The 26919-nt window shown below is 40.8% G+C and overlaps 5 protein-coding genes and 2 long non-coding RNA genes across 7 annotated transcripts in view; 4 read left to right on the top strand and 3 right to left on the bottom strand.

The window, feature by feature from the left end:
* The window catches only part of LOC103510425 (SET and MYND domain-containing protein 4-like), an 8999-nt gene extending 7511 nt beyond the window's left edge, over window positions 1-1488 (top strand). The window contains exons 11-12 of the mRNA XM_026824476.1: window positions 609-886; window positions 1482-1488. Of these exons, the coding sequence (XP_026680277.1) occupies window positions 609-886; window positions 1482-1488 (285 nt within the window). The remainder of the gene's footprint in view (window positions 1-608; window positions 887-1481) is intronic.
* LOC103510424 overlaps window positions 1-11744 on the top strand; it is a 19423-nt gene extending 7679 nt beyond the window's left edge. The window contains exons 2-8 of the mRNA XM_026824475.1: window positions 1482-1573; window positions 1820-2044; window positions 2524-2771; window positions 3327-3527; window positions 3850-3906; window positions 10492-10769; window positions 11433-11744. Coding sequence (XP_026680276.1) covers window positions 1522-1573; window positions 1820-2044; window positions 2524-2771; window positions 3327-3527; window positions 3850-3906; window positions 10492-10769; window positions 11433-11700 — 1329 coding nt within the window. The 5' untranslated portion in view covers window positions 1482-1521 and the 3' untranslated portion in view covers window positions 11701-11744. The remainder of the gene's footprint in view (window positions 1-1481; window positions 1574-1819; window positions 2045-2523; window positions 2772-3326; window positions 3528-3849; window positions 3907-10491; window positions 10770-11432) is intronic.
* A 2096-nt stretch (window positions 11745-13840) lies between these two features.
* LOC113467944 lies at window positions 13841-14832 on the bottom strand. Its single transcript, XR_003391850.1, has 2 exons — window positions 14778-14832; window positions 13841-14592 (listed from the first exon to the last, which is right to left on the bottom strand). It is a non-coding gene; the product is annotated as an uncharacterized LOC113467944 (long non-coding RNA).
* Window positions 14833-15199: 367 nt separating this feature from the next.
* LOC113467943 lies at window positions 15200-19795 on the top strand. Its single transcript, XR_003391849.1, has 2 exons — window positions 15200-15276; window positions 18899-19795. It is a non-coding gene; the product is annotated as an uncharacterized LOC113467943 (long non-coding RNA).
* LOC103510413 (5-oxoprolinase-like) lies at window positions 19487-21926 on the bottom strand. The gene is made up of 3 exons (XM_008475068.3): window positions 21709-21926; window positions 20758-20861; window positions 19487-20332 (listed from the first exon to the last, which is right to left on the bottom strand). Exons 1-3 carry the CDS (start codon window positions 21911-21913, stop codon window positions 20165-20167), a joined length of 477 nt encoding a protein of 158 aa, XP_008473290.2. The 5' UTR covers window positions 21914-21926; the 3' UTR covers window positions 19487-20164.
* Window positions 21927-22288: 362 nt separating this feature from the next.
* On the bottom strand, window positions 22289-23105 carry LOC113467946 (5-oxoprolinase-like). The gene is made up of 2 exons (XM_026824474.1): window positions 22994-23105; window positions 22289-22525 (listed from the first exon to the last, which is right to left on the bottom strand). The coding sequence occupies exons 1-2, from the start codon at window positions 23084-23086 to the stop codon at window positions 22289-22291; spliced, it is 330 nt and encodes a 109-aa protein (XP_026680275.1). The 5' UTR covers window positions 23087-23105.
* Window positions 23106-23123: 18 nt separating this feature from the next.
* Window positions 23124-24324, top strand: LOC103510422 (5-oxoprolinase-like). The gene is made up of 3 exons (XM_026824473.1): window positions 23124-23234; window positions 23730-23842; window positions 24150-24324. Exons 1-3 carry the CDS (start codon window positions 23124-23126, stop codon window positions 24322-24324), a joined length of 399 nt encoding a protein of 132 aa, XP_026680274.1.
* Window positions 24325-26919: the final 2595 nt, after the last annotated feature.

Here is a 26919-nt window from a genome sequence, read left to right as displayed (position 1 = left end):
TGATCCCTGGGCTACGCTGCTCGCAAATTAGATCAAACAGGCCACGTGTGTAGGAGTCGCGCGCGTAACTCAGTCTGCAGATTACTCTTATTTCCGAAAAAGGAAACGTTTTCCGGTCCTATTTTTTTGTTTTTTTTTTTTTTTTTTTTTTTTTTTTTTTTTTTTTTTTTTTTTAAGAGGTTTGACAGAGGGAACTTTAACTGCTATGGTCTTATCGTCCCGAAATCGAGGAGAGAAGGAAGACAGGATAGGAGAAAGCCAGCCGTTTCCGAGAACGAACATTATCCCATCAGGATAAAATCCGCCCCGGGCGGGAATCGAACCCGCGGCCTAGCGCTTACAAGGCAGACGCACTACCAACTAAGCTAACTAGGCTGGCTTGCAGTTCTTTAAAGGGTTCTAGAACAAGCACAAGTCCTCACAATGGTTGACAGCGGTTCAGGACGAGCCAAGTAAACTAGAGACCATCGCCCCGCGGTATATGGCTATAAAAAAAAAAAAAAAAAAAAATCGGAATTACTTGGAAAATTTTCGTTCCGGCCGGGATTTGGGATTTGAACTCAGCACCTTCGGGTCCCCTCAGAAACACACTCCCGTTCCCATTTCAGCTCACCATTCCGTACTTCGACTACTGGAGCACACCGCGCGAGACCAAGGCACAGCTGTTTCGAGAGCTCGGAGGTTTCCAATGTACGTGCGTCGCGTGCAAGAGCTCCTGGGACACAGATGTGACCCAGTCCAGTCTGAGCTTCAGCGATTTGACGCTAAGTCCCCGGTGTGCATCGTGTAAGCAGAGTAAACAAGTTAGGCCGGACAAGGATATCATGCGGTGCGGGAAGTGCAAGCTCGTTGTGGAGGTGAATAAGATCCGTGCCCGAGTACAGACGTGAGTGCTTCAGTGATTCTTTTGTTGTTTTATTTTTTGTTTAACAAGTTTTTTTTCCCAAGTCGACCTTGGAAATTAACCCCATAGCTGTATTGTAAAATCTTATTCAAAATAAATAAACACCATACCCGGTGAATTAATCATGGGCATGATAGGCCCTACAAATGAATAACACAAGCTGATACTACTTGTGATTCAAAATGAGTCCCTGAATGCATAACGATGACAGTCTGAGTGCTGAAAAAGCTTACATACGAGTACTGGAAAAGCTACAGGAGCTGAAGAACAGAACATACATTTTTCAGGAAGGCATAAAACTTTGTTGAAAAGAAATGGAGACCTAACTCTTTTAACTATGCATAGGCACTAGTACTTAGGCCAGCCAGTCACTATCAGGTAAACCTGACACGCGGACTTGTCAGGTGTACCTGTCAGGTCTACCTGATAGTGAGTGGCTGGCCCAAGATAACTTGTAAAGAGGAGCTTAACAGGCCTTTGATAAACTACTGTAAATGAAACATCATGTTAAACTTTTGAACTCATTGATCCAGTAAAGTTGAATACCTCTTTATATTCTGTGGTTATTTGTTTGCAGCTATTGACTCCACCAATATTGAAGGAAAAAAGATTCTAAAATGGCAAAAGCTTCAGCTGTTCCAGTATCTAGTAGCAATGAAGATGACTATGGTAAGTTGATATTGATAATTATTTTGTTTAGTTTTACCAAAATGAAATGCCTAACCAAGCTTTCTTAGTATCAAAAACTTGAACATTGTTTGTAATTAAGAGATCCCTTGGACAAAAGTTTGTGCCTACAAGTCTACACAGGTAGTAGGTAGTTCCTAATCTAACCTAATAAAACCTAGTCTAACATAAGAGCTATTTGTCACAGGACAGGGAGCACAAAAATTAAATTTCTTTAATTTCTCACAGGTTTCTGTCATTTTGATGGAATGCAACATGTATGCAAAGAATTGAAATGGACAAGTGATAGTTTGTACAAGAAGTTGTCCACACTACAAATGCCAGAGGAGAAGTTCAAATTCCTTTTCTCATTACTTGAACAGGTCAAATTCCCAGCTCACATTACATACTCAAAAAGTGAAAAGGCTTCTTTGCAGTTGAGAAAAAAAGGAAATAATTACTATGTGTCAGGTGGTGAGTAAGACTTGGAATGTCCTTACAAACTATTGTTGGAATATTCTTATAAACTATCCACCTTTAGGATAGATCTCAAATATGCCCTTAGAACTACTTCTTGGTGGATGACTTTTTCCACACCTTTGAATGTTGAAGCTTGTTGTGATTGGACCTGTTAGACACCACTATTGCTTAGCTTCTTGTTCTGGGAGGTTCTAGTTTTGCCAAATATCCTGGAGACTTCATAGTTTAAATTATTTTCTAGTCAAATTTGCTGCTGGTTCATATACATGTATACTTATATGAAGCTCAAAACAACTATCCAGTTATGTTCTAGCCTTCTAGCCCTACCAGTTTATACCTAGTAAACCATGCCTTAATTTGAACATATTTATTTATTAAGTACTGTGATAGAGCTCCACCCCATCAAGTTAAGAAAGTGTGACCATGCTACTAGAGATATTATATGCCATTGAATTTACAAATACCCATTTCAGATAAAAAGACTGCTCTGGAATATTACACGATGAGCTTGTGCATGGCTCCCGATCGGTCTAAAGTACAGGCCATGGCTGTGGCCAACAAATCAGCCTGCTTCTACGACATGGATCATCCGCGAGCCTCTGCCACTCATATTAAAATAGTGCTCACATGTATGCAAGACGAATATCCACAGGAACTCACCAAGAAGCTGTACATCCGAATGGAGAGCATCATCAACAAACTGTTACCCAGGGATACACCTGTAAGTATCAATGTCCTACACAAGCCTTGTGCTTATAGGACATTGATATACTACTATCAATGTTGTTGAAGCTGAATAAAAAATAAATATATACCTATGTTGGTAATAAAAAAAAAAAAAAAAAAATCATTATTATCAATCAAATCATGAATTCTTTGTGGTAAAGCAGAGTCTTTTCACAAGTTTTGTTTACATCATTACTAAGTGCCTGAGGTAAGCTTCCACGAATCTACCATACACAAAAAGCCCACTCCAAGGCGTAGGGGCAGCCCTAAAGGATGGGTTAAGCTTAATATACATCTACATACCTATCAGGGAAAATTAGAAATCATCCTATTATCAGATCAAAAGAAAAAGGAGTAAAAAAATAAATAAATAAATAAAAAATAATAATAATAATAATAATAATAATAATAACTGCTAGCTTAGTTATCATTGCAATGTGATAGTCACATACTTTTAATTTTGACGCAAGGTGATAGTGTCCTACGAGTAAATAAGCACTTTTGTATTACCTATTCTATCATAATTGTTTTTTATTTTTCTCTCTCCCAGGAATTCATTGTCATGTCGGTCCTGTGTGGGTTTTTCGAGTGCGGCACAGCTCAGTTTCGTAACTCACCGTTCATTATTCAACCGATTCTCGACTTTGGAGCGTTCTCCACTGAAAGCTTCACTCAAATCCCCATTGTGGTTGCACATGGGCGCAATACTAAAATCCCAGCCATGTCCTCGGCTGTACGACTGCATCGCTATGCGCATTTATATTACATAGCTACTCATTTTCCTCACGAGGCTGAGTGGGCCCCGTAACGGCCAGTCACGGAATCAATCATTTGCATGATACAAATTTCTTGACCCCGCCGGGAATCGAACCCGGGTCTCCCGCGTGCAAGGCGAGCGCAGTGACCACATGGGAGCTGACGTATCAAATCATTAATAAATTATTATCAATCAAATCATGAATTCTTTGTGGTAAAGCAGAGCCTTTTCACAAGTTTTGTTTACATCATTACTAAGTGCCTGAGGTAAGCTTCTATGAATCTACCATACACAAAAGGCCCACTCCAAGGCTTAGGCGATGAATGGTTCGGTGATAGTACGAGCTATTAGACCTATTGATAGAGGTGAACAGGTAAGCCCCATTATAACTTCCACTTCTACATTTCTTTTTCTTTTGAAGACGTTTGATAGAGGGAACCTTAAGTGCTGAGATCCAAGTCTGGCTAGGGGACGGTAAACAGAGAGTAGACTAGTGTCTAGCTGTGGGATTATAAACAGGGAGGAGAACCCTTTTTTTTTTTTTTTTTTACTTACGCTGACGGTTTGACGAGTCCTTTTAGAACTAACCAATCCGGGGTTGCGATTTGTGTAGAACGGGCTTTTAATAGAATCCAGAGCGAGTGGCTGATGCCAGTTGCCACTCTATCCTTCGATCATTTCCAATATTTGTGAACAATTTATTGGTTTGTTGTTTGGTTGATTGGGTATTCTATGGAACGGTAGATTGGGTCCTTGCAGAATGAAGCTGTCCAATCGGTTTTTTGAACATGTTTGTAGTTCTAATCAACATTTTATTCCGACCCTTCTGTTTCTATTCCCAGGGGATGTTCTAATGCGAGACACAATGTTATCCATGGCTTTATACACGGAGAAATACGAATGGTCTCATTGTTCCCACTGCCTTCGGTTTGTATCTCAGCTTGTACCGTGTCCATTCTGCCCTCATGAGAGTTTCTGCGATGAGGTGTGTCGACAGGTAAGCTTCATTTACACCGTAGGTCCCGGGTTCGATTCCCGGCGGGGTCGAAGTTATTTCGGCTCTGCCTTTGGAAAACGAAGTGCATTTGGGCAATCTAACTTTAATTTGAAGATAAATGATCTATCCTTAAGATATTTCATATCATTGTAATCTTAGTCATTTATTATCAAACTGTGGAAACTCTGGATTATTTAACTCGTATTCCAAACACACAAGTGGGAACGGCCTTTACCTTTAGCCATTATACAGTGGGTTCCCTTAGGGCCAGCCTAGTTAGCTTGGTTAGTAGCGCGTCCACGTTGTAAGCGCTAGGCCGCGGGCTCGGTTCCCGCCCGGGGCGGATTTTATCCTGAACGGATATTGTTCGTTCTAAACGGCTGGCTTTCTCCTATCTTGTATTTCTTCTCTCTTCGATTTCATGACGATAAGACCTTAGCTGTTACAGTTCCCTCTATCAGGTCGTGGTTATGTACCGGGTTGAGTTTGGCAATTTTGGTAAACTAACCTTGCTTTTAAGTTACCACTCCCATGCCAAACTACAGAAATAATATCCTTTCTCAACTAGTCCGAACCTAATCCAACCCGGTACATAACCACAACCTCAAACCTCTTTTTTTTTCAACCCTTTTAGAGAATAACAACATCTCGGTTTGTATCTCAGCTTGTACCGTGTCCATTCTGCCCTCATGAGAGTTTCTGCGATGAGGTGTGTCGACAGGTAAGCTTCATTTACGCCGTAGGTCCCGGGTTCGATTCCCAGCGGGGTCGAAGTTATTTCGGCTCTGCCTTTGGAAAACGAGGTGCATTTGGGCAATCTAACTTTAATTTGAAGATAAATGATCTATCCTTAAGATATTTCATATCATTGTAATCTTAGTCATTTATTATCAAACTGTGGAAACTCTGGATTATTTAACTCGTATTCCAAACACAGACAAGTGGGAACGGCCTTTAGCCATTATACAGTGGATTCCCTTAGGGCCAGCCTAGTTAGCTTGGTTAGTAGCGCGTCCACGATGTAAGCGCTAGGCCGCGAGCTCGGCGCCCGGGGCGGATTTTATCCTGAACGGATTTTGTTCGTTCTAAACGGCTGGCTTTCTCCTATCTTGTATTTCTTCTCTCTTCGATTTCGGGACGATAAGACCTTAGCTGTTACAGTTCCCTCTATCAGGTCCTGGTTATGTACCGGGTTGAGTTAGGCAATTTGGTAAACTAACCTTGCTTTTAAGTTACAACTCCCATGCCAAGCTACAGAAATAATATCCTTTCTCAACTAGTCCGAACCCAATCCAACCCGGTACATAACCACAACCTCAACTCAAACCTCTTTCTTTTAACCCTTTTAGAGAATAATAACATGATGTTTCTTTGTGTAGGCGGCTGAAGAAAAGTACCACTGGGCATTGTGTAACAGTCGAGCGGCTCTCAACTTCGGCACAAATTTGTCGCATACGAAAATGATGCTGGCATTACGTCTCCTCGTATCATTCCTTAGCAAGCATAGGGTGAGTATTCAAACTATTGGTTCAGTGAACTGTAGAAGTCACTGAGAAGGTACAAGGTCCTTTGTTGGTTCCCTGAAGACTAGGTCGATGAGAAAAATGCACTGTACATATACATTGTACACTATACAGTGAACATTTTCGACAGATTTCATCCAAATTGGACAATCAAGAGTTCTGGTCAATCCTTTTTTTAATAGTCTCCGTGGCGACCGTGGCCCAGCCAGTGATTATTAGGCTATGTCCAGACATATTCGATTGACGCGACGGTCGATCGACTATTTGTGGACACAGCTTTACACTTTGGACAGCCGGAATTGAATTTCCGGAGAACAAGGTAGGAGAAAACCAGCCATTCCGAGAACGAACTTTACCTGTTTAGTATAAAGTTCAGCCCGGGCGGGAATCGAACCCGCCACCTAGCGCTTACGGGCAGACGCTTGATCACGAGGTTTAGCTGTGATGTCTCAGATTCCAACTCATCCCATCGCTGCTTCCACTATCTCTCCTAGAGCTTTCGATGGTATGAATTGTGACCTCTGACCGTCCTATCTTTGCCTTGTAGTCAAGGCTTTGGTCTGTTATCTTCGGTTCTTATGGTTGACGATGATGGCAGACTTATGGCCTTACTACATTATCACACAGTCTGGCCAAGTGGCTACATTACATTGAATTTCTGGACTTTACCTGTTTAGTATTGAACCCACTTCAATACATTGAACCCACTTCTCTAACCAACTTCCTTGTTTGTATGATTTCAGGGTGCACTGTACGAATTCATGCTGGAAGTGTCAGGGACCCTGTAACTGCTAAGGTCTTATCGTCCCGAAAGCAAAGAGAGAAGGAAGATAGGATAGAAGAAAGCCCGCCGTTCCGAGAACGAACCTTGCATAAACTCATTTTTGCCAGCCTAGTTAGCGCTTACAAGCCCATCTGGCTTGTAAGCGCTAGGCCTCGGGTTCGACTCCCTCCCGGGGCGGATTTTATCCTGAACGGATAATGTTCGTTCTCGGAACGGCTGGTTTTCTCCTGTCTTCCTTCTCTCTTCGATTTCGAACGATAAGACCTTAGCCGCCAGCCTGGTTGGTGGCGTGTCTGCCTTGTAAGCGCTAGGCTGCTGGTTCGATTCCCGCCCGGGACGGATTTTATCCTGATGGGATAATCTTCGTTCTCGGAACGGCTGGCTTTCTCCTATCTTTCTTCTCTCTTCGATAAGACCTTAGGAGTTAGAGTTCCCTCTATCAAACCTACAAAACCCCTAAATTTAGCTAAAAAAGAATCCTGTAGTCTTTTTTTTTTTTTTTTTTTTTTTGCCTTTTTCGGTGTTCAGACGAGATCGGCGTTTTTCGTCAGCCTCTCAATCAGCCCTAGCCTGGGTGGTTGCTTTCGGCTACAAAAAAATTACGAGTGAAAGCCCTTTAGCAAGGAAATTTTCAGGCTGATATCCTCCCTGTTTAAAGTGTCCCAGCCAGACTATGCTGGTCTTCTCCCTGTTTAAAGTCTCCCCAGCGAGACTAAGCTGGTCTTCTCCCTGTTTAAAATCGCCGAATAGATTGACTATCCAAGTAACTCGTATTTAATTTCATTCCATGTATCTTTGTTTCATTTCCGAACACCGTGAAAGTTGCAAAAGGAAAATACGAGTTACCTAATCACTCAGGTCTGTACTTGTGAAATTTTTGGCTGTTCCAATTTTCCCTCCATACGGTGTTCGAACATTTGAGTTACGTGGCGCGAAAACTTGATGTGGATGAACCGTTTATACTGAAAACTCAGGTAAGTTGACATAAAATTAGTAAAAAAAAAACATCCTGTGGAGATGTTGTGTTAAGGCCCGTTCTCACTTCTGAGTTTCATCCGATTTTGCACTCGTTTTCCGATTGCAAATATTTCAATGGGTTACTTTGTGGTGTTCTCGTGTGGACCCAGCACCTAAATGGGAAGTATTGTGTCTCTTATCGCCCATCATACTACGGGATGGGCATGCTACGACACAGACCACATACCTAAGTCTAATGTAGCAGTTGTTTCATTGTTACAACATAAAAACGGCAATGAAACACTCACCTTAGTGATGGTGATTTTTTTTTTTTTTTTTTTTTTTTTTTTTTTTTTTTTTTTCAACTTATCGTTGAGGTAAAGGGAAGTTAATTCTAAGAGTGAGTTTTTCTTTCAGTTCGTCTGAATGTAGGGAGGTAGGTACATTGTTAGGGCTATTTCACATCTAGACTGCAAGTTGTAGTATACGGCAGTTTTCATGTTGAGAGCTACATAGTCTTATGGGCCTGTTCACACTTAAACTTGAAGTTTAAATGTGAACAGGCCCATAAGACTGTGTAGCCTTCAACATGAAAATTGCCGTATACTACAAGTTGTAGTCTAGATGTGAAATCCGCCTTAGACGTAATGCATACCAGTGAAACGCGTTTCACGAAACCCGTACATAACGTTGACACAGAGTTCATGAAACGCAGTATGGATCGCGCCTTATTAAGAGGTAGGAGCACAGGATATGACAGAGTGACATATAGTTTGTCGATTTTCTCTTCCATACCCTGTGATTGGTCTTCCTTAATATCTATGACATTAAATTTGTACTAGGTAGTATGTCGCTTTGTCATATCGTGTGATCTTATCTTTAAACTGTTAGCTCGGATAATCTTGTTCTAAGCTGACAGTCGAATTAAATCACTATGTTGGTCTCATGATGACTGAAGTGGATTGACCCATTTGGATGAAAATCACCTTTTGTTTTCTTTCTTGTTTCAGATTTTTTCCACATGGAGGTCAATTTGACCCCGGCGAAGAAAGCTGAGCTGAAGATATTTCTAACATCTCTACTGTACAGAATCCTGGTGGGACTAGAGTGGAATTGTTTTGAGGTGTTCGAACATTTGAGTTACGTGGCGCGAAAACTTGATGTGGATGAACCGTTTATACTGAAAACTCAGGTAAGTTGACATAAAATTGGTAAAAAAAAAAAAACTTCTTGTGGAGATGTCGTGCTAAGACTCGTTCTCACTTCTGAGTTTCATCCGCTTTTGCACTCGTTTTCCGATTGCAAATATTTCAACGAGTTACTTTCTGGTGTTCTCGTGTGGACCTAGCACCTAAATGGAAAGTATTGTGTCTCTTATCGCCCATCATACTACGAGATGGGCATGCTACGACACAGACCACATAAGTCTAATGTAGCAGTTGTTTCATTGTTACAACATAAAAACGGCAATGAAACACTCATCTAAAAAAAAAAAAAAGTCCCGCGAATGTCCTGTAGGTAATGTACTTTTAAAGAGAGTGTTTGTTCCCACTTCTCATGAAACGATTTTTTTTTTTTTTTTTTTTTTTTCAAACGACAAGTTGGAACGGGCTCTGAAGGGTTAAAAATGTGATTCAGAACTTTTTCGTTTTATTTTTAGACTCATGATGATCTCTGCAAACGTTTTATGTGGAAAACCTGTCCGTAGGTACTGTCTTTGTACTGAAATACTCATTGCTACACCACAGATCGTGCTCAGCATATAGGATAGAAGATATAGGAGACCGACCATAGAAGTGAATCGAATCGGATGTTCCGTGATTAGCAATTGTTTATGACGATTGTGTGACCTTGACTCTGGGCATGATCCAGCGACCCCTGGATCACGAGACGAGTACATTACCGACAAAGTTCATGGCGATGATGTAATAATGTAATGAGGAAAAAAATTATTGCTGAAAAATACCTATCGAGTTTTTGCGCCATTAGGTACGTCAGATAGAATTCTGTTGAAGCCATAATTTTATCGGGTTTCTTTAATACCAACATAGGTACTATCTACCTGTTATTAAAGTTCTTTAAAATTACCCATCATCTCCAGAATTTATTATTTGGAACTTTTATTGTTCGAATAAAGTAATTTTGTCATCTCCGCTAATTAATGGTGGATGTGCCAATGTTCCCATTAATTTACCCCCGTAAACCTTTTGGGGTTTTTTCCCCCAAAACAAAATTAATTTTATTAAAAAAAAATTATAGGTTTTTTTTTTTTTTTTTTTTTTTTGAGGTTTGATAGAAGGAACTGTAACTGCCAAGGTCTTATCGTCCTGAAATCCAAGAGAGAAGGAAGACAGGATAGGAGAAAGCCAGCCGTTCCGAAAACGAACATTATCCCATCAGGATAAAATCCGCCTCGGGCGGGAATCGAACCCGCGGCCTAGCGCTTACAAGGCAGACGCACTACCAACTAAGCTAACTAGGCTGGCTTGCAGTTCTTTAAAGGGTTCTAGAACAAGCACAAGTCCTCACAATGGTTGACAGCGGTTCAGGACGAGCCAATTAAACTAGAGACCATCGCCCCGCGGTATATGGCTTAAAAAAAATCCTCGGAATTACTTGGAAAATTTTCGTTCCGGCCGGGATTCGAACCCAGCACCTTCGGGTCCCCTCAGTAACACACTCCCGTTCCCATTTCAGCTCACCATTCCCTACTTCGACTATTGGAGCACACCGCGCGAGACCAAGGCACAGCTGTTTCGAGAACTCGGTGGTTTCCAATGTACGTGCGTCGCGTGCAAGAGCTCCTGGGACACAGATGTGACCCAGTCCAGTCTAAGTTTCAGTGATTTGACGCTAAGTCCCCGGTGTGCATCGTGTAAGCAGAGTAAACAAGTTAGGCCGGACAAGGATATCATGCGGTGCGGGAAGTGTAAGCTCGTCGTGGAGGTGAATAAGATCCGTGCCCAAGTACAGACGTGAGTGCTTCAGTGATTCTTTTGTTCTGTTTAATTTTTTGTTTAATAGGTTTTTTTCCCAAGTCGACCTTGAAAATCAACCCCATAGCTGTATTGTAAAATCTTATTCAAAATAAATAAACCCCATACCCGGTGAATTAATCATGGGCATGATAGGCCCTACAAATAAATAACACAAGCTGACTCAAAGCCCACCGTATATGGACAAATGGAACTGTCAGAAGCTAGCCATAGGTAATAGGTGTAGGTGTATCTAGTTTTTTTTCTTTTTAAGAGGTTTGATAGTGGGGACTGTAACTGCTAAGGTCTTATCGTCCCGAAAGCGAAGAGAGAAGGAAGATAGGATAGAAGAAAGCCCGCCGTTCCGAGAACGAACCTTGCATAAACTCATTTTTGCCAGCCAAGTTAGCGCTTACAAGCCCATCTGGCTTGTAAGCGCGAGGCCTCGGGTTCGACTCCCTCCCGGGGCGGATTTTATCCTGAACGGATAATGTTCGTTCTCGGAACGGCTGGCTTTCTCCTATCTCTCTTCTCTCTTCGATTCCGAACGATAAGACCTTAGGAGTTAGAGTTCCCTCTATCCAACCTACAAAACCCCTAAAGGGGATTTAGCTAAAAAAGAATACCATTTGACTGACCAATCTGGTTTGTTTCTCCCCTCAGACTGGTAGCAATGATCAAGCACGAAGACACTCAGCTTCAAATCGTTAGGAAAACTGTCCTGGTCAAATCCCTCCTACTACTTCACGGCCTGGAACAAATGGCACTGCCCAACACTTGTCGAGAACTGATTGCCCTACGCCAATCTACCCTGGCAAATATCGTCCGATCTGATAAGAGCTATGTACGACCGATAATCATGGCTGATCCCAAGAAACCTTCTAAGTTATTGACGGAACTGAAAGCTCTGCCTGCCCATGTGTTCGACTAAGGTATGTGCGATGTGCTTTGTGTGTGATTAAAATGCGAGTAAAAGATTTTTTTTTTTCTTGTAGATACCTATGTACTTTATTGCTTCTGCCCAGGCGGTGTAGTGGGTGGTGGTCAAGAGGCTCACCTGGTAATCAGGGCGTGGATTAAACATGTTATTGTTGCTTTCCATTTCTTCGTTTATAACGTGAGAGTCTACAGGTTCGAATCCTTGGAGCCAATGAATGTTCACAAAACTATGATCTCAAATATACCATTTAGCTTGTTCAACTACAATGGAGGGTCTTATCGTCTCGAAATCGAAGAGATAAGGAAGACAGGATAGGAGAAAGCCAGCCATTGTGATTACGAATCTCATCTGTAACTTTACTGCTTAGGATAAAGATCGCTCTGGGCGAGAATCGAACCCGCGATCAAGCGCTTAAGAGGTAGGCGGTGGCGCAACCTTCTAGACCTAGACTAACAAGGCAGACTAGAACCTAACCCTCCTGCTTAAGCTTTTTGTTTGGGTAAAACATAAAAAAAAATGAAAAAAAAATTAAATAAAGGTCTCAAAAGACGAACTTATTGATAGAGAACAGGAAGAGAGGATAGAAGAAAGACAGCCGTTCCGAGAACGAACCTTCCGCTTCCCTGTTCAGGATAAAATCCGCCCCGGGCGGGAATCGAACCAGCCGCATGATAGTGGTTATATTGTTGCTTTATGTTACACCTATAGTCTACCTATTCATTATATCTAGGTACTGTTCAGTGTTCATAGTGTTGAAGCACATTTACTAGGAAAAGTAAAATATTACTAGTTTGTTTGGAAGGTAGCCTGTCTGCCTTGTACGAGTAAGCACTAGGTCGTGAGTTCATTTCCTTTCCCACCCGGGGCAGATTATATCCTAAACGGATAAGATTCGTTCTTGGAACGGTTAGTTTTCTCATATCCTTTTTACTTTCCTTATTTCTCCCTGGGCTTTTGAGAGGATAAGACCTTAGCAGTTACAGTTCCCTCCATTAAAAACCTCTTAAAAAAAAAAGAAGAAAAAAAAATGCTTTATGAATACCATCTGAGCATCCCCAAGGAAAGGTTTTGTTTTAAAATTTGGAAGAAAGGTTCATTGCGATCCACAACTCCCATACTCAATGGGATCAAAACTCCACTTGTATGATAAGACTAATAAGTGAAATAGGTAAAACAGGCTTGCTTGCCATGCAGAAAGTCCCAGGTTCAGTGCCCACTGTCAACAATTTTTTTATTTATTATTATTATTATTTTTTAATGGGTTCTTTCTGGTGTTCTTGTGTTGACCCAGGACCTAAATGGGAAGTATTGTGTACCTCTTTTGCCTATCTGATGAGGAACATACTATGTAACTACTAACTACGGGATGGGCCTGTTATGACACAGACTACATGCATCTAATGTAGCAGTAGTTTCTACAAACTGAAAACGGTGTTGATTCTGTTTGTATAAGAAAAAGACTATTGAAGTCAATTATCTTAGTACTGTGCTCAGAGTTGCTGCAGCACTGAAAAATCCTGTATGTGCCTTGATGTGGAGTTGTGGATCTGGGCATGATAGTGGTTATATTGTTGCTTTATGTTACACCTATAGTCTACCTATTCATTATATCTAGGTACTGTTCAGTGTTCATAGTGTTGAAGCACATTTACTAGGAAAAGTAAAATATTACTAGTTTGTTTGGAAGGTAGCCTGTCTGCCTTGTACGAGTAAGCACTAGGTCGTGAGTTCATTTCCTTTCCCACCCGGGGCAGATTATATCCTAAACGGATAAGATTCGTTCTTGGAACGGTTAGTTTTCTCATATCCTTTTTACTTTCCTTATTTCTCCCTGGGCTTTTGAGAGGATAAGACCTTAGCAGTTACAGTTCCCTCCATTAAAAACCTCTTAAAAAAAAAAGAAGAAAAAAAAATGCTTTATGAATACCATCTGAGCATCCCCAAGGAAAGGTTTTGTTTTAAAATTTGGAAGAAAGGTTCATTGCGCCAGCCTAGTTAGCTTGGTTGGTAGTGCGTCTGCCTTGTAAGCGCTAGGCCGTGGGTTCGATTCCCGCCCGGGGCGGATTTTATCCTGATGGGATAATGTTCGTTCTCGGAACGGCTGGCTTTCTTCTATCCTGTCTTCCTTCTCTTTTCGATTTCGGGACGATAAGACCATAGCAGTTACAGTTCCCTCTGTCAAACCTCTTAAAAAAAGGTTCATTGGTGATTTTGTTTCTATATCATCTAGGTGTTTCTTGTAGCCATTCCTTGTCCAGGAGCAAAATTGAATCGACTCCTTACATCCTTACCATTTCTATTTTGATTGTATATTTGTTTTGTTTGTAATGGGCTGCTATAGTGATGAGTTAAAGGTAGACACAAATATTGTGTAATTGGCTTATCTTTCTGAATAATCATGTAGAAATTATTGTCTTAACACCCCCTTATTTATGATCAAAATAATGGTTCTCAAGGTAGCACTGAAGCATTATTTTCAAGCATCTGATTGACCGAAATTGACTTCATTGTGACGTGAGAGCAAGAATTTTTGTTTATAAAATTAGGGTGAAAAGACCGCCATTTCATTGGTCGTTCCTAGCCTTGAAAGGTTGTGCATCTGCCTTGTAAGCGCTAGGTCACGGGTTCGATTCCCACCCAGGGCGGATACTATCCCAAACAGATAAGGTTCGTTCTTCGAACGGCTATTCTGTCTTCTTTTGCTGTTTTCCAGGACGATAAGACCTTAGCAGTTACAGTTCCCTCTATCATACGTTGAAAAATACCTCCTTTTCATTAGCCTTTAAGCCAATGTTTGTTGTCACAAATAATGTCACACTCAAGTGGTCTACTGTTATTTTGGTTATAATTTGATTTAATACAGTGTTTTATTTTTGTATGTACCTTTGCTGTTTTCCAGGACGATAAGACCTTAGCAGTTACAGTTCCCTCTATCATACGTTGAAAAATACCTCCTTTTCATTAGCCTTTAACCCAATGTTTGTTGCCACAAATATGTCACACTCAAGTGGTCTACTGTTATTTTGGTTATAATTTGATTTAATACAGTGTTTTATTTTTGTATGTACCATTTACATGACTTTGAGTTGGTCCATTTCAGGCTGGGGACTACAGGTTCGTGTTGAAATGTTCGTTTGCCTTTAAGAACGCTTGGAGACTGCTTTGGCCGTTCTTTGAGAATGCTCGAAGACAGTTGAAACTCGGTCTCTAAACGTGCTCAAAGAAACTAACATTTTAATATTAACTTGTAGACCTGGGCTTTTCTTGTAAGTTTGTTATAATATCAACTTGTAGGTTCGTTCGTTTGCAGAGAAAACAAACATTCGGGAATCGAACCCGAAAAAATGATATTTTTCTTGGTAAAAAGTTTTAAAAATTAATTTTTAGAACTTTTTCATGGTGAAAAGTTTTGAAAATAATTTTTTCGGAACTCGAACCGAAAAAAATATCCGTAGGAAATCATGGAAAATAAATAAATTAATAAATAGTAGAAAAAAATTAATAATAAATTCAGAAAAAAAATTGCGAGAGGTTTTTTCAAGCTTCCCAGACCTGTCTAGCATGAAGGTTCCCACCCGAATCCCACCCTCGGCACCTAACTTTGGTAGAACAGTTTCGGAGTTCAGAAAGAGGAGGAGTCTAGTCTGAATGCTAGGGGAAATATTCTCCTACTTCACCTTGACTGCCTTTCTATTGGATACATTTGCGAGAGGTTTTTTCAAGCTTCCCAGACCTGTCCAGCATGAAGGTTCCCACCCGAATCCCACCCTCGGCACCTAACTTTGGTAGTACTCTGAAAAGTTCAGAAAGAGGGAGGAGCCTAAATCAGAATCAAGAGTGGGGGAAAGTTCTGCACATGCGCTTGAACTGGGAGAATCAGTATTGGGGAATGGTTCCCCTTTACTACTTTGTGAAAAGCAGTATAGGGAAAATTTTTCCCCTCTTCTGATTCGACCCCTCTCTTTGAACTTTTTCACTGTGCTGACAAAGTTATGGACTTTGGGAGGGCATTCGGGTGGGGACCTTGCTACTAGACAGTCTGGGAAGCTTAAAAAAATCCCTTTCAATTTTTTTTTTCTGTATTTATTTTTCTTTTTTCTTCTAATATTTATTTATTTGTGGTAGTACCTAGTAAACCAGTTTTTTTTTCTGTTGGGATTTTAAAGGACAGATATTGGATACCAGGCTACCGAAACACGTGGCATCATGTAAAAAGCTCAAAGTTCTAGCACATGCGCAGAAGAACTTTCCCCCACTCTTAATTCTGACTTAGGCTCATACTTCCGAAGTCGATCTACCAAAGTTATGTGCCGAGGGTGGGAGTCGGGTGGGAACTTTCATGCTGGACAGTCCGGGAAGCTTAAACAAACCCCTCGCAATTTTTTTTTCTGAAATTAATTTTTCATTTGGACATTATTTCTTATTAATCTTTAGTTTTTTTATACATATTATTAATTATTTTTGATTTTCATTTATTTATTTTTACATTTCCTGAAAACTTTTATCAATAAAGAAGACATTTATTTTTTCTGATAACAAAAAATATAAAATTTGTATTCAATTATCTCTCTAAAAGAGGAACTAGGAATCATGGGTTTTTGGTAGCCGGTATCACAGTGGAAAACTGGAAACCCTATTTTTCCACAAAACACTAAAGTTAAGCACCATTGAGCGTGGTGTATAACTCGATGGCTAATTAACACACATCATTTGATAGTCGCTCTTTACCTCATGGGGAAAATTGAAGAACAGGGGCCTGTTCCTAAAAACATTTCTTTCTCCACAAGCAGGAGGTCCCGGGTTCGATTCCCACCATAGACATAAATTTACACTCCTCTTGCCATTTCGCAAACAAGTACGCTAACAACATCGATGGTTGGGTAATAGTTGGCCTTACGTTATAACGTAGGTACGTTCTAAAGCCAAAATTATCCAACCAAAAATGGTAGGGTAGGTATTTAAATAAGTTACTTTTCGGTGCTCTTATGTTGACCAAGCACCTGATTGGGAGTATTATGTATTCTCTCTCCCATATCTTTCGACTGACAGGATAGTCATGATAAAACAGATGTAAGCTCAATGTTAAAAGTATTTGGAAGATGTTTCATCAAAAGTTCCTAGGGTTTCTCAACTTTTGACATCACCACCATTTTTTAAAAAGGAAAATTCCGTTGGTCCTCATTTTTCCTGCTCTATGACTTTGAAACACCACCCAAGTAAGCGCAACTGATCTATTGTATTGAGGGAAATGAAAAAAATGTTTCGTGATTTCTCCACTAGATGTCGTCATGTTTGTTGAGTTTCCACATTTTACCCCCACTCCTGACGCAGAGTGAACGCCGCATCGATGCGGCGTAGGTCGGCGTAGGAATGAAAAACAGACCTTGAGCGTGGTGTATGACTAAATGGCTAATTAACACACATCATTTGATAGTCGCTCTTTCATCATGGGTACCTCATGGGGAAAATTGAAGAACGGGCCTTTTAAAAACATTTTCCACATTTTCATTCACACATTTTCCACATTTCTTTCTCTACAAGCAGGAGGTCCCGGGTTCGATTCCCACCATAGACATAAATTTACACTCCTCTTGCCATTTCGCAAACAAGTACCCTAACAACATTGATGGTTGGGTAATAGTTGGCCTTACGTTATAACGTAGGTACGTTCTAAAGCCAAAATTACCCAACCAAAAATGGTAGGTTGGTAGGGTAGGTATTTAGGTAAGTTACTTTCTTTTCGGTGCTCTTATGTTGACCCAGCACCTGATCGGGAGTATTGTGTATTCTCTCTCCCATATCTTTCGACTGACAGGATAGTCATGATAAAACAGATGTAAGCTCAATGTTAAAAGTATTGGGAAGATGTTTCATCAAAAGTTCCTAGGGTTTCTCAACTTTTGACATCACCTGGTGGTGTAGTGGTCAAGACGCTCGCCTGGTAAACAGGAGGGCGTGGGTTCAATCCCAGCCGAGGTATGGAATTTTATTTATTGGATACCAGGCTACCGAAACACGTGGCATCATGTAAAAAGCTCAAAGTTCTAGCACATGCGCAGAAGAACTTTCCCCCACTCTTGATTCTGACTTAGGCTCATACTTCCGAAGTCGATCTACCAAAGTTATGTGCCGAGGGTGGGAGTCGGGTGGGAACCTTCATGCTGGACAGTCCGGGAAGCTTAAACAAACCCCTCGCAATTTTTTTTCTGAAATTAATTTTTCATTTGGACATTATTTCTTATTAATCTTTAGTTTTTTTTATATATATTATTAATTATTTTTGATTTTCATTTATTTATTTTTACATTTTCTGAAAACTTTTATCAATAAAGAAAGACATTTATTTTTTCTGATAACAAATATAAAATTTGTATTCAATTATCTCTCTAAAAGAGGATAGGTAACAAAATAAAACTAGGAATATTACAGGTACGGAAAATAAAACTACAATACATATGTGCAGTTACCAGGTACCTATGTATTTGTACATAGGAAATAAATCATGGGTTTTTGGTAGCCGGTATCACAGTGGAAAACTGGAAACCTTATTTTTCCACAAAACACTAAAGTTAAGCATCATTGAAGGTCTGTTTTTCATTCGACGTGGGTGCGATGCGAACCCGACGCGTGTTTTTCATTCCACTTCCCCTACTTTAGCGTCAACGCTGCGTCTTAAATCCCTGATGCGAGTCTCGAGTAGCTTCAGGTTCCGCCATATTGTAATGGAGGAGTTGCAAGTGGGTAAAAATTATAAATAAATGGTCGATTCCTATGTAAAAAGTTGGGAAAAATCCAAATCTGAGGTCAAAAATCCGAAAAAACAACTGTAAAAGGTCGAAAATTCAATTTTTATAATGAAAAAGTGCAAAGATTTGTGACGTCAGACTTAACGCAGTTGCTATTTTTGTCCGCTAGGTAGCGCCACTATGCAAGCACGCTAGCGGCGGAGCAGAAAGAACTGTGCAGAAACGTATGCGCACAAACACATTAATGCATTGCCTGCAAGGGAGCTTTGCTCGGGACATTTGATGTGACGTCATCGCCTACGGGAGCGTATGCCGTGACGTCAAAGTTTACGATTTACCGGTATTTTTTAAATCGATTTATCTCGGGATCTAGAAGTCGTAGAAGAAAAAGAAAAATTCCGTTGGTCCTCATTTTTCCCGCTCTATGACTTTCTAGCATGAAGGTTCCCACCCGAATCCCACCCTCGGCACCTAACTTTGGTAGAACAGTTTCGGAGTTCAGAAAGAGGAGGAGTCTAGTCTGAATGCTAGGGGAAATATTCTCCTACTTCACCTTGACTGCCTTTCTATTGGATACCAGGCTACCGAAACACGTGGCATCATGTAAAAAGCTCAAAGTTCTAGCACATGCGCAGAAGAACTTTCCCCCACTCTTAATTCTGACTTAGGCTCATACTTCCGAAGTCGATCTACCAAAGTTATGTGCCGAGGGTGGGAGTCGGGTGGGAACTTTCATGCTGGACAGTCCGGGAAGCTTAAACAAACCCCTCGCAATTTTTTTTTCTGAAATTAATTTTTCATTTGGACATTATTTCTTATTAATCTTTAGTTTTTTTATACATATTATTAATTATTTTTGATTTTCATTTATTTATTTTTACATTTCCTGAAAACTTTTATCAATAAAGAAGACATTTATTTTTTCTGATAACAAAAAATATAAAATTTGTATTCAATTATCTCTCTAAAAGAGGAACTAGGAATCATGGGTTTTTGGTAGCCGGTATCACAGTGGAAAACTGGAAACCCTATTTTTCCACAAAACACTAAAGTTAAGCACCATTGAGCGTGGTGTATAACTCGATGGCTAATTAACACACATCATTTGATAGTCGCTCTTTACCTCATGGGGAAAATTGAAGAACAGGGGCCTGTTCCTAAAAACATTTCTTTCTCCACAAGCAGGAGGTCCCGGGTTCGATTCCCACCATAGACATAAATTTACACTCCTCTTGCCATTTCGCAAACAAGTACGCTAACAACATCGATGGTTGGGTAATAGTTGGCCTTACGTTATAACGTAGGTACGTTCTAAAGCCAAAATTATCCAACCAAAAATGGTAGGGTAGGTATTTAAATAAGTTACTTTTCGGTGCTCTTATGTTGACCAAGCACCTGATTGGGAGTATTATGTATTCTCTCTCCCATATCTTTCGACTGACAGGATAGTCATGATAAAACAGATGTAAGCTCAATGTTAAAAGTATTTGGAAGATGTTTCATCAAAAGTTCCTAGGGTTTCTCAACTTTTGACATCACCACCATTTTTTTCTAGCTATGTATTTTACAAGGGTAATGATTTTTTTCCCAGAATTTTTTGGTAATCTTTGGAAGCCCCATTGGAAAATGCAAAAAAGTGTCTGAATCAGGCGACCATGAGTTTCCTAAACGGTCATCCGCACAGAAACAAACCGCGCTCCGCGTTGCTTCTAAAAATTAAGCAAAGTTTCCATATCCTTCCTACCTTCTTCACTCGTCAGGAGGACGCGTTGATATTTGTTCTTCACCTCAGTTAGGTCTTCCAGAGGTCTTCCATTGTGGACCTCCGTGGGGGTACCGTAACCTCCACCTCCTGGGGTGTAGAGACAGAAGATATCCTGGGAACAGAGAAAGAAATAGGGGGCGGGTCAGTGGAGGGCCGTAAAGAAGGTCTTTGGGTTCGATTCCCAGTTGAAAAAAGAAAAAAAAACTATAGGTAGGTACTACTAACTTAAAGTGATTCAAAATGAGTCCCTGAATGCATAACGATGACAGTCTGAGTGCTGAAAAAGCTTACATACGAGTACTGGAAAAGCCATAGGAGCTAAAGAACAGAACATACATTTTTCAGGAGGGCATAAAACCATGTTGAAAAGAAATAGAGACCTAACTCTTTTAACTATGCATAGGCACTAGTACTTAGGCCAGCCAGTCACTATCAGGTAGACCTGACACGCGGACTTGTCAGGTGTACCTGTCAGTTCTACCTGATATTGAGTGGCTGGCCCAAGATAATTGGTAAAGAGGAAAAAAATAAACTTACCCCCGACTGGACTTGAACGGAAGACTTGGAGGCTAGTCTACTCTGTAATCCTCCTTCACTACTCGACACTAGTAAGTTCATACCTCTGGCACCAGGAGAGCCACCTGTCAACAATAAACGAATACGTACACATAGAGAAAAAGAAAAAAAATCACCCCCATTACATCACTTTCCTTCCTATAGTATAGGATAAGGAGGAAAAATCGTGGAAAAATAATGGGATGCACATGGGAGAATGACCTAATGGCCAAGCTAGTCTACTCTGTAATCCTCCTTCACTACTCGACACTAGTAAGTTCATACCTCTGGCACCAGGAGAGCCACCTGTCAACAATAAACGTATACGTACACATAGAGAAAAAGAAAAAAAAATCACCCCATTCGGTACATCACTTTCCTTCCTATAGTATTGGATAAGGAAAGTAAAAATTATAGAGGGAACGGTAACAACGGAGGAAAAATCGTGGAAAAATAATGGGATGCACATGGGAGAATGACCTAATGGCCAAATTCCCGACATTTGAGAACAACTACAATGGAGGGTCTTATCGTCTCGAAATCGAAGAGATAAGGAAGACAGGATAGGAGAAAGCCAGCCATTGTGATTACGAATCTTATCTGTTTACTGCTTAGGATAAAGTTCACTCTGGGCGAGAATCGAACCCGCGATCTAGCGCTTAAGAGGTAGGCGGTGGCGCAACCTTCTAGACCTAGACTAACAAGGCAGACTAGGACCTAACCCTCCTGCTTAGGCTCTTTTTGTTTGGGTAAAACTTAAAAAAAAAAATGAAAAAAATTAAATAAAGGTCTCAAAAGATTGATAGAGAACAGGAAGAGAGGATAGAAGAAAGACAGCCGATCCGAGAACGAACCTTACCTGTTCAGGATAAAATCCGCCCCGGGCGGGCATCGAACCAGCAATCTCAATTTTAAATAGGTCCAGACTCTTACCTTGTAATCCCTGAGGCCAGAAAACTCGTCGCTCGGTTAGCATACACAAGGTCATCGGTTTCCGAAACACATATTCCCGAATCATACCGGACCCTCCCGAATATTTGCCGAGCCCAGCCGAGCCCTCACGAAGTCCAAACCGAGCCAGCATGATAGGGTAGCGGGTCTCGAGAATTTCCGCGTCCGTGATTCGCGTGTTGGTCATGTGTGAGTGCACCCCGGAATTTATGTTTGGACCCCCCCCCTCGGCAAAATCCTGGATACGGCTCTGAAGATACGTACCTATTATTCTGTTGTATGTATCAGAAATGAATGAAATATTCAATCCAGAAATATGTAGATAAACCTGCCTCAATGGCGTCGTGGTCAAGACGCTCGCCTGGTAAACAGAAGGGCGTGGGTTCAATCCCAGCCGAGGCATGGAATTTATCCTCATTTATTTGAAAATTTGACCACATAGGTAATAATGGAGCTCTCAGGGTTAAGTGGTAGGGAAGAGAACACCTCCGGCGTTAACCTCGCCTAGTGGTCACCTTCAGCTCAAGAATCTATTATTAGAAAATGTTGAAAAATTGGGAATTTAGCTACATACCGCTCCAGCTCCGCCGCCCACAGTCTCATAGTACCCCCAGGTCTGATCACCGAACGTAATATTGTTCATACAACCCTGGGACGAAGCAGCTACACCAAACGCTTTCAGTATGACGTCCACCACTCGCTGCGACGTCTGTACGTTACCGCCGACGACAGCTACGTTGTCGTTTGGATTCAAAATGGAGCCGGGAGTCAGCTTGATTTGGATCGGAGTCAGACAACCCTGGAGCAGAAATTTGTTTGACGTTAGAAGAGAAGCTTAAATATCACGAGGTGATTTAGAATAGAATAGAATATACCTTGTTTATACTGCCAGGATAGGACTGAAAAGTCCCTTTACTCAAGCAGTCAAAACAAGGTCTTATATTCTCTCTTCGCTACGTTGTCGTTTGGATTCAAAATGGAGCCGGGAGTCAGCTTGATTTGGATCGGAGTCAGACAACCCTGGAGCAGAAATTTGTTTGACCTTAGAAGAGAAGCTTAAATATCACGGGGTGATTTAGAATAGAATAGAATATGCCTTGTTTATACTGCCAGGATAGGACTGAAAAGTCCCTTTACTCAAGCAGTCAAAACAAGGTCTTACATATATTCTTTCTTCGCTTTCGGGACGATAAGATTTTAGCCGTTACTTATAGTCCCTCTATCAAACCTCTTAAAAAAAAAACTTCGATATCGAATCAAAACTCACCTGATTAAGGGGAATGTCATAGCCCACCATACATCTCAAACAATACATGACAGCTGACTTGGTGATTGACTTGGGAGCATTGCAATTACCCATCACTTGCCGTTCTGAAAAACTAAAAGACAACAACATTATGAATAATTTTGTTAGTAAAGAGTCGTTTGGTCCAGATGGAGGACTAGTGTCTAACGCGCCTCACATTCCAGTACACCTGGGTTCGATGCAGGAAGCTGTCAAATTTCAGGTACGTAAGACGAAGGCTGGGATTGTATTAATGATTATTATTTACAGTGCTGGAGGTCTGGCTGGGGTACTTGGGAGTAGACCAGCTTAGTCTAGCTGAGAGGGACTTTAAACAGGGAAGATACCAGCCTGAAATTCCCTTTGCTAAAAAAATAGCAAAGGTTGAGTGCGAAGGGCATCCACTCGTAATAGTAGTAATATTTTCCTTGCTTCCCCTTGCTAAGGAAATGGGAAAGGTTGAGTGCGAAGTCGTAAAATTTGTAGCCAAAACCAAATGTCAGCCCAAAAGCAATAATTCTAGGACTGATTGAGAGGTTGACTAAAAAGGCCGATTAGCAGTAGAGACTAATACGATTATTGTCCAATTCTCAATCAATTCTGAGGAGATCATACATTGGGATTGAACCCTCGTTCTCCTGTTTACGAGTCTTGCTACTTGACTTCGAGTAGTATGTTCACAGTCCGCTATTATATTATTTGTATGGTTTGGTTTCAGATTGATCACCGCAAAGGTAATTTCAAAAAAGGCTCGGTCATTCTGTCCAATCATCCCAAAGCAGGAGGTTCACATTTACCTGACCTGACAGTTATTACTCCTGTGTTTATTGAGTAAGTATTTGATTTATTCAGAACCAATGTTCATTAAACTTGAAAAAAAAAAAAGAGTTTTGATCGAGGAAACTGTAACTGCTAAGGTCTTATCGTCCCGAAATCGAAGAGGGAAGAAGGATAGGATAGGAGAAAGCCAGCCGTTCCGAGAACAAACCTTATCCTTTCAGGATAAAATCCGCCCCGGGCGGGAATCGAACCCTAGCGCTTACAAGGCAGACGCGCTACCATCCAAGCTAACTAGGCTGGCTTAAACCCACGGAAAATAGCTTTTTTTTTCAATGTTGGTCAAACTTTCACATTTCAGTTCACAGCCCGTCGAGGAGGGGCCCGTGTTTTTCGTGGCCAACCGCGGTGACCCGCCCCCTATTTCTTTCTCTGTTCCCAGGATATCTTCTGTCTCTACACCCCAGGAGGTGGAGGTTACGGTACCCCCACGGAGGTTCACAATGGAAGACCTCTGGAAGACCCAACTGAGGTGAAGAACAAATATCAACGCGTCCTCCTGACGAGTGAAGAAGGTAGGAAGGATATGGAAACCTTGCTTAATTTTTAGAAGCAACGCGGAGCGCGGTTTGTTTCTGTGCGGATTACCGTTTAGGAAACTCATGGTCGCCTAATGGAGCAGTTGCAAATGTGGGTAAAAATTATTAATAAATGGTCGATTCCTACGTAACAAGTAGTGAAAAATCCAAATCTGAGGTCAAAACTTCCAAAAAATAACTGCAAAAGTTCGAAAATTCAAATTTCATTTTCCGTTCTAATGAAGAAGTTCAAAGATGTGTGACGTCAGACTTCAGGCAGTTGTCTTTTTCGTCCGCTAGGTAGCGCCAGTATGCAAGCACGCTTGCGGGGGAGCAGAAAGAAATGCTCAGAAACGTATGCACACAAGCACATTAATGTGCTGCCTGCGAAGGAGCTTTGCTCGGGACATTTGATGTGACGTCATCGCCTACGGGAGCGTATGCCGTGACGTCAAAGTTTACGATTTGCCGGTATTTTTTAAATCGATTTATCTCGGGATCTATAAGTCGTACAAGAAAAAGGAAAATTCCGTTGGTCCTCATTTTTCCTGCTCTATGACTTTGAAACACCAACCGCCTACGGGAGCGTATGCCGTGACGTCAAAGTTCACGATTTACCGATATTTTTTAAATCGATTTATCTCGGGATCTAGAAGTCGTAGGAGAAAAAAAAATCCGTTTTTCCTCATTTTTCCTGCTCTATGACTTTGAAACATAATCCAAGTAAGCGCAACTGATCTATTCAGACACTTTTTTGTCTTGAAAAAAAAAAAAAAAAAAATGGCATCAAAAGTATTAGGTGAGAGGGATAGGGGTGTCCCCCAAAAATTCCCCCATACCAAAAGTCTCTCTCTCACACACACCTTCATCATCACGCTTGTGTGCACACAACACACACCCTCATCTTACTGCTGGGACACCGAGAGCTTTTCTACAACATAGAAAAACTTGATTCTGTATTAAACCAATGTTTTTGAATTCTCCGTTACTCTCTCGAGGATATGAGAAGGGTTATTACTAAGAAGATGAAACTAAAAAGGTCGTGCGAATTAAATGTATGCAAATTAAATCAAAATAAATGCAAATCGGTATACCTACGTAAGTATCATATAACACGATAATTCAAGAAAAAGTTTATATCTTTTTTCTGTAATATATTTTTTTCATATTATTTTTTAAATGTAAATAAAATTAATAAAAAAACCCCCTATCTGTGCAAATAAATCACATTCTTATCTCTGTTAAACCACTATTAATCTTTGTTGAACCTTTATTAATCTTGTTGTTTCCCTCTACTCAATGGTAGGTGTATGTTTGTCTTGTGGTTCTGGTACTCGTTCTATCTAGGTCAAGGTGCTTGGTTCGAAATGATATAGAGTCAAGTTCGATCTAGTTATTAAATATTGAGATCTATAAGTATCTGAATAAAATGACTAGGATAGAGTGCCAACATCGTTAGAGCTCGTTCCCACTTGTCATTCGGAAAAAAATCGTGTCGTGTGTAGTGAGAACACTCTCATTTAAATTACATTGCCTATAGGACATTCGGGAAAATCCTGTGAAACTGACGACAAGTGTGAACGGACTCTTAATATCTCGGTTTTATTTTGTGTTCAACTTTTTCGAACCCACGCCCTCCTGATTACCGATCCAACCGTCCAAAACTTGAAGGGGTATTTCATTAGTGGATGCGCCAATTTTACTATTTTACCACTATTTGTGGTACAAATATACTGAAAAAAAAAAAAAAAAAAAAAAAAATGGGTGTGAAAAAAGAAGAAGAAGAAGAAGAAGAAGAAGGAAAGTATGAATTTATAACGCAATTTATTTAGGTTTTTGACGCTATCAGAACAAATTATAGAAAGAACTGGTTTTGAGGTTTTTGCATTTATTTTTACGTCTGACCGAGAATATGAAATAAAATTTGCTTAAAGCTGAAGGAAAGTGGGAGAAAGTAACATAAAAGTAATGAAATAAGTAAGTTGGAGGAACACCAGTTCTGTTCGAAAACCTCAAATCATTTGATTTCCGTCCCAACCCTAAAAAAAGGTCATCCGAGTTCCGTCCGCGATACCTGAGATGGAACTGATACACCTTAGAGTAAAAAATGAGACCTTGTTTAGACTGCTGGGGTAAAGGGACTTTTCAGTCCTATTCGGGCAGGATAAACAAGGTATATTCTATTCTATTCTATTTTTACATCTTTCAATTTTAACCAGCCCCAGCGGCCTGCGGCCCGACTAAATGGCCGATCTTACCTCTGGGAGTTCACACAATGTCAAGGGTTTTCTTTGACGTCACCCATTATTTGATTTACACAGGCCAGCATTTCTTGAACTCTGTGGATTAACTGAAAACCCTCTGTGCTAAGGTCGGACCTTAGCCAGCCTAGTTAGCCTGGTTGGTAGTGCGTCTGCCTTGTAAGCGCTAGGCCGCGGGTTCGATTCCCGCCCGGGGCGGATTTTATCCTGATGGGATAATGTTCGTTCTCGGACCGGCTGGCTTTCTCCTATCCTGTCTTCCTTCTCTCTTCGATTTTCGGGACGATAAGAC

Source organism: Diaphorina citri, unplaced genomic scaffold (genome assembly GCF_000475195.1).
Source record: "Diaphorina citri unplaced genomic scaffold, Diaci psyllid genome assembly version 1.1 scaffold598, whole genome shotgun sequence".
NCBI lineage: Eukaryota > Metazoa > Arthropoda > Insecta > Hemiptera > Psyllidae > Diaphorina > Diaphorina citri.
This window is presented reverse-complemented; position numbering and strand designations above follow the sequence as displayed.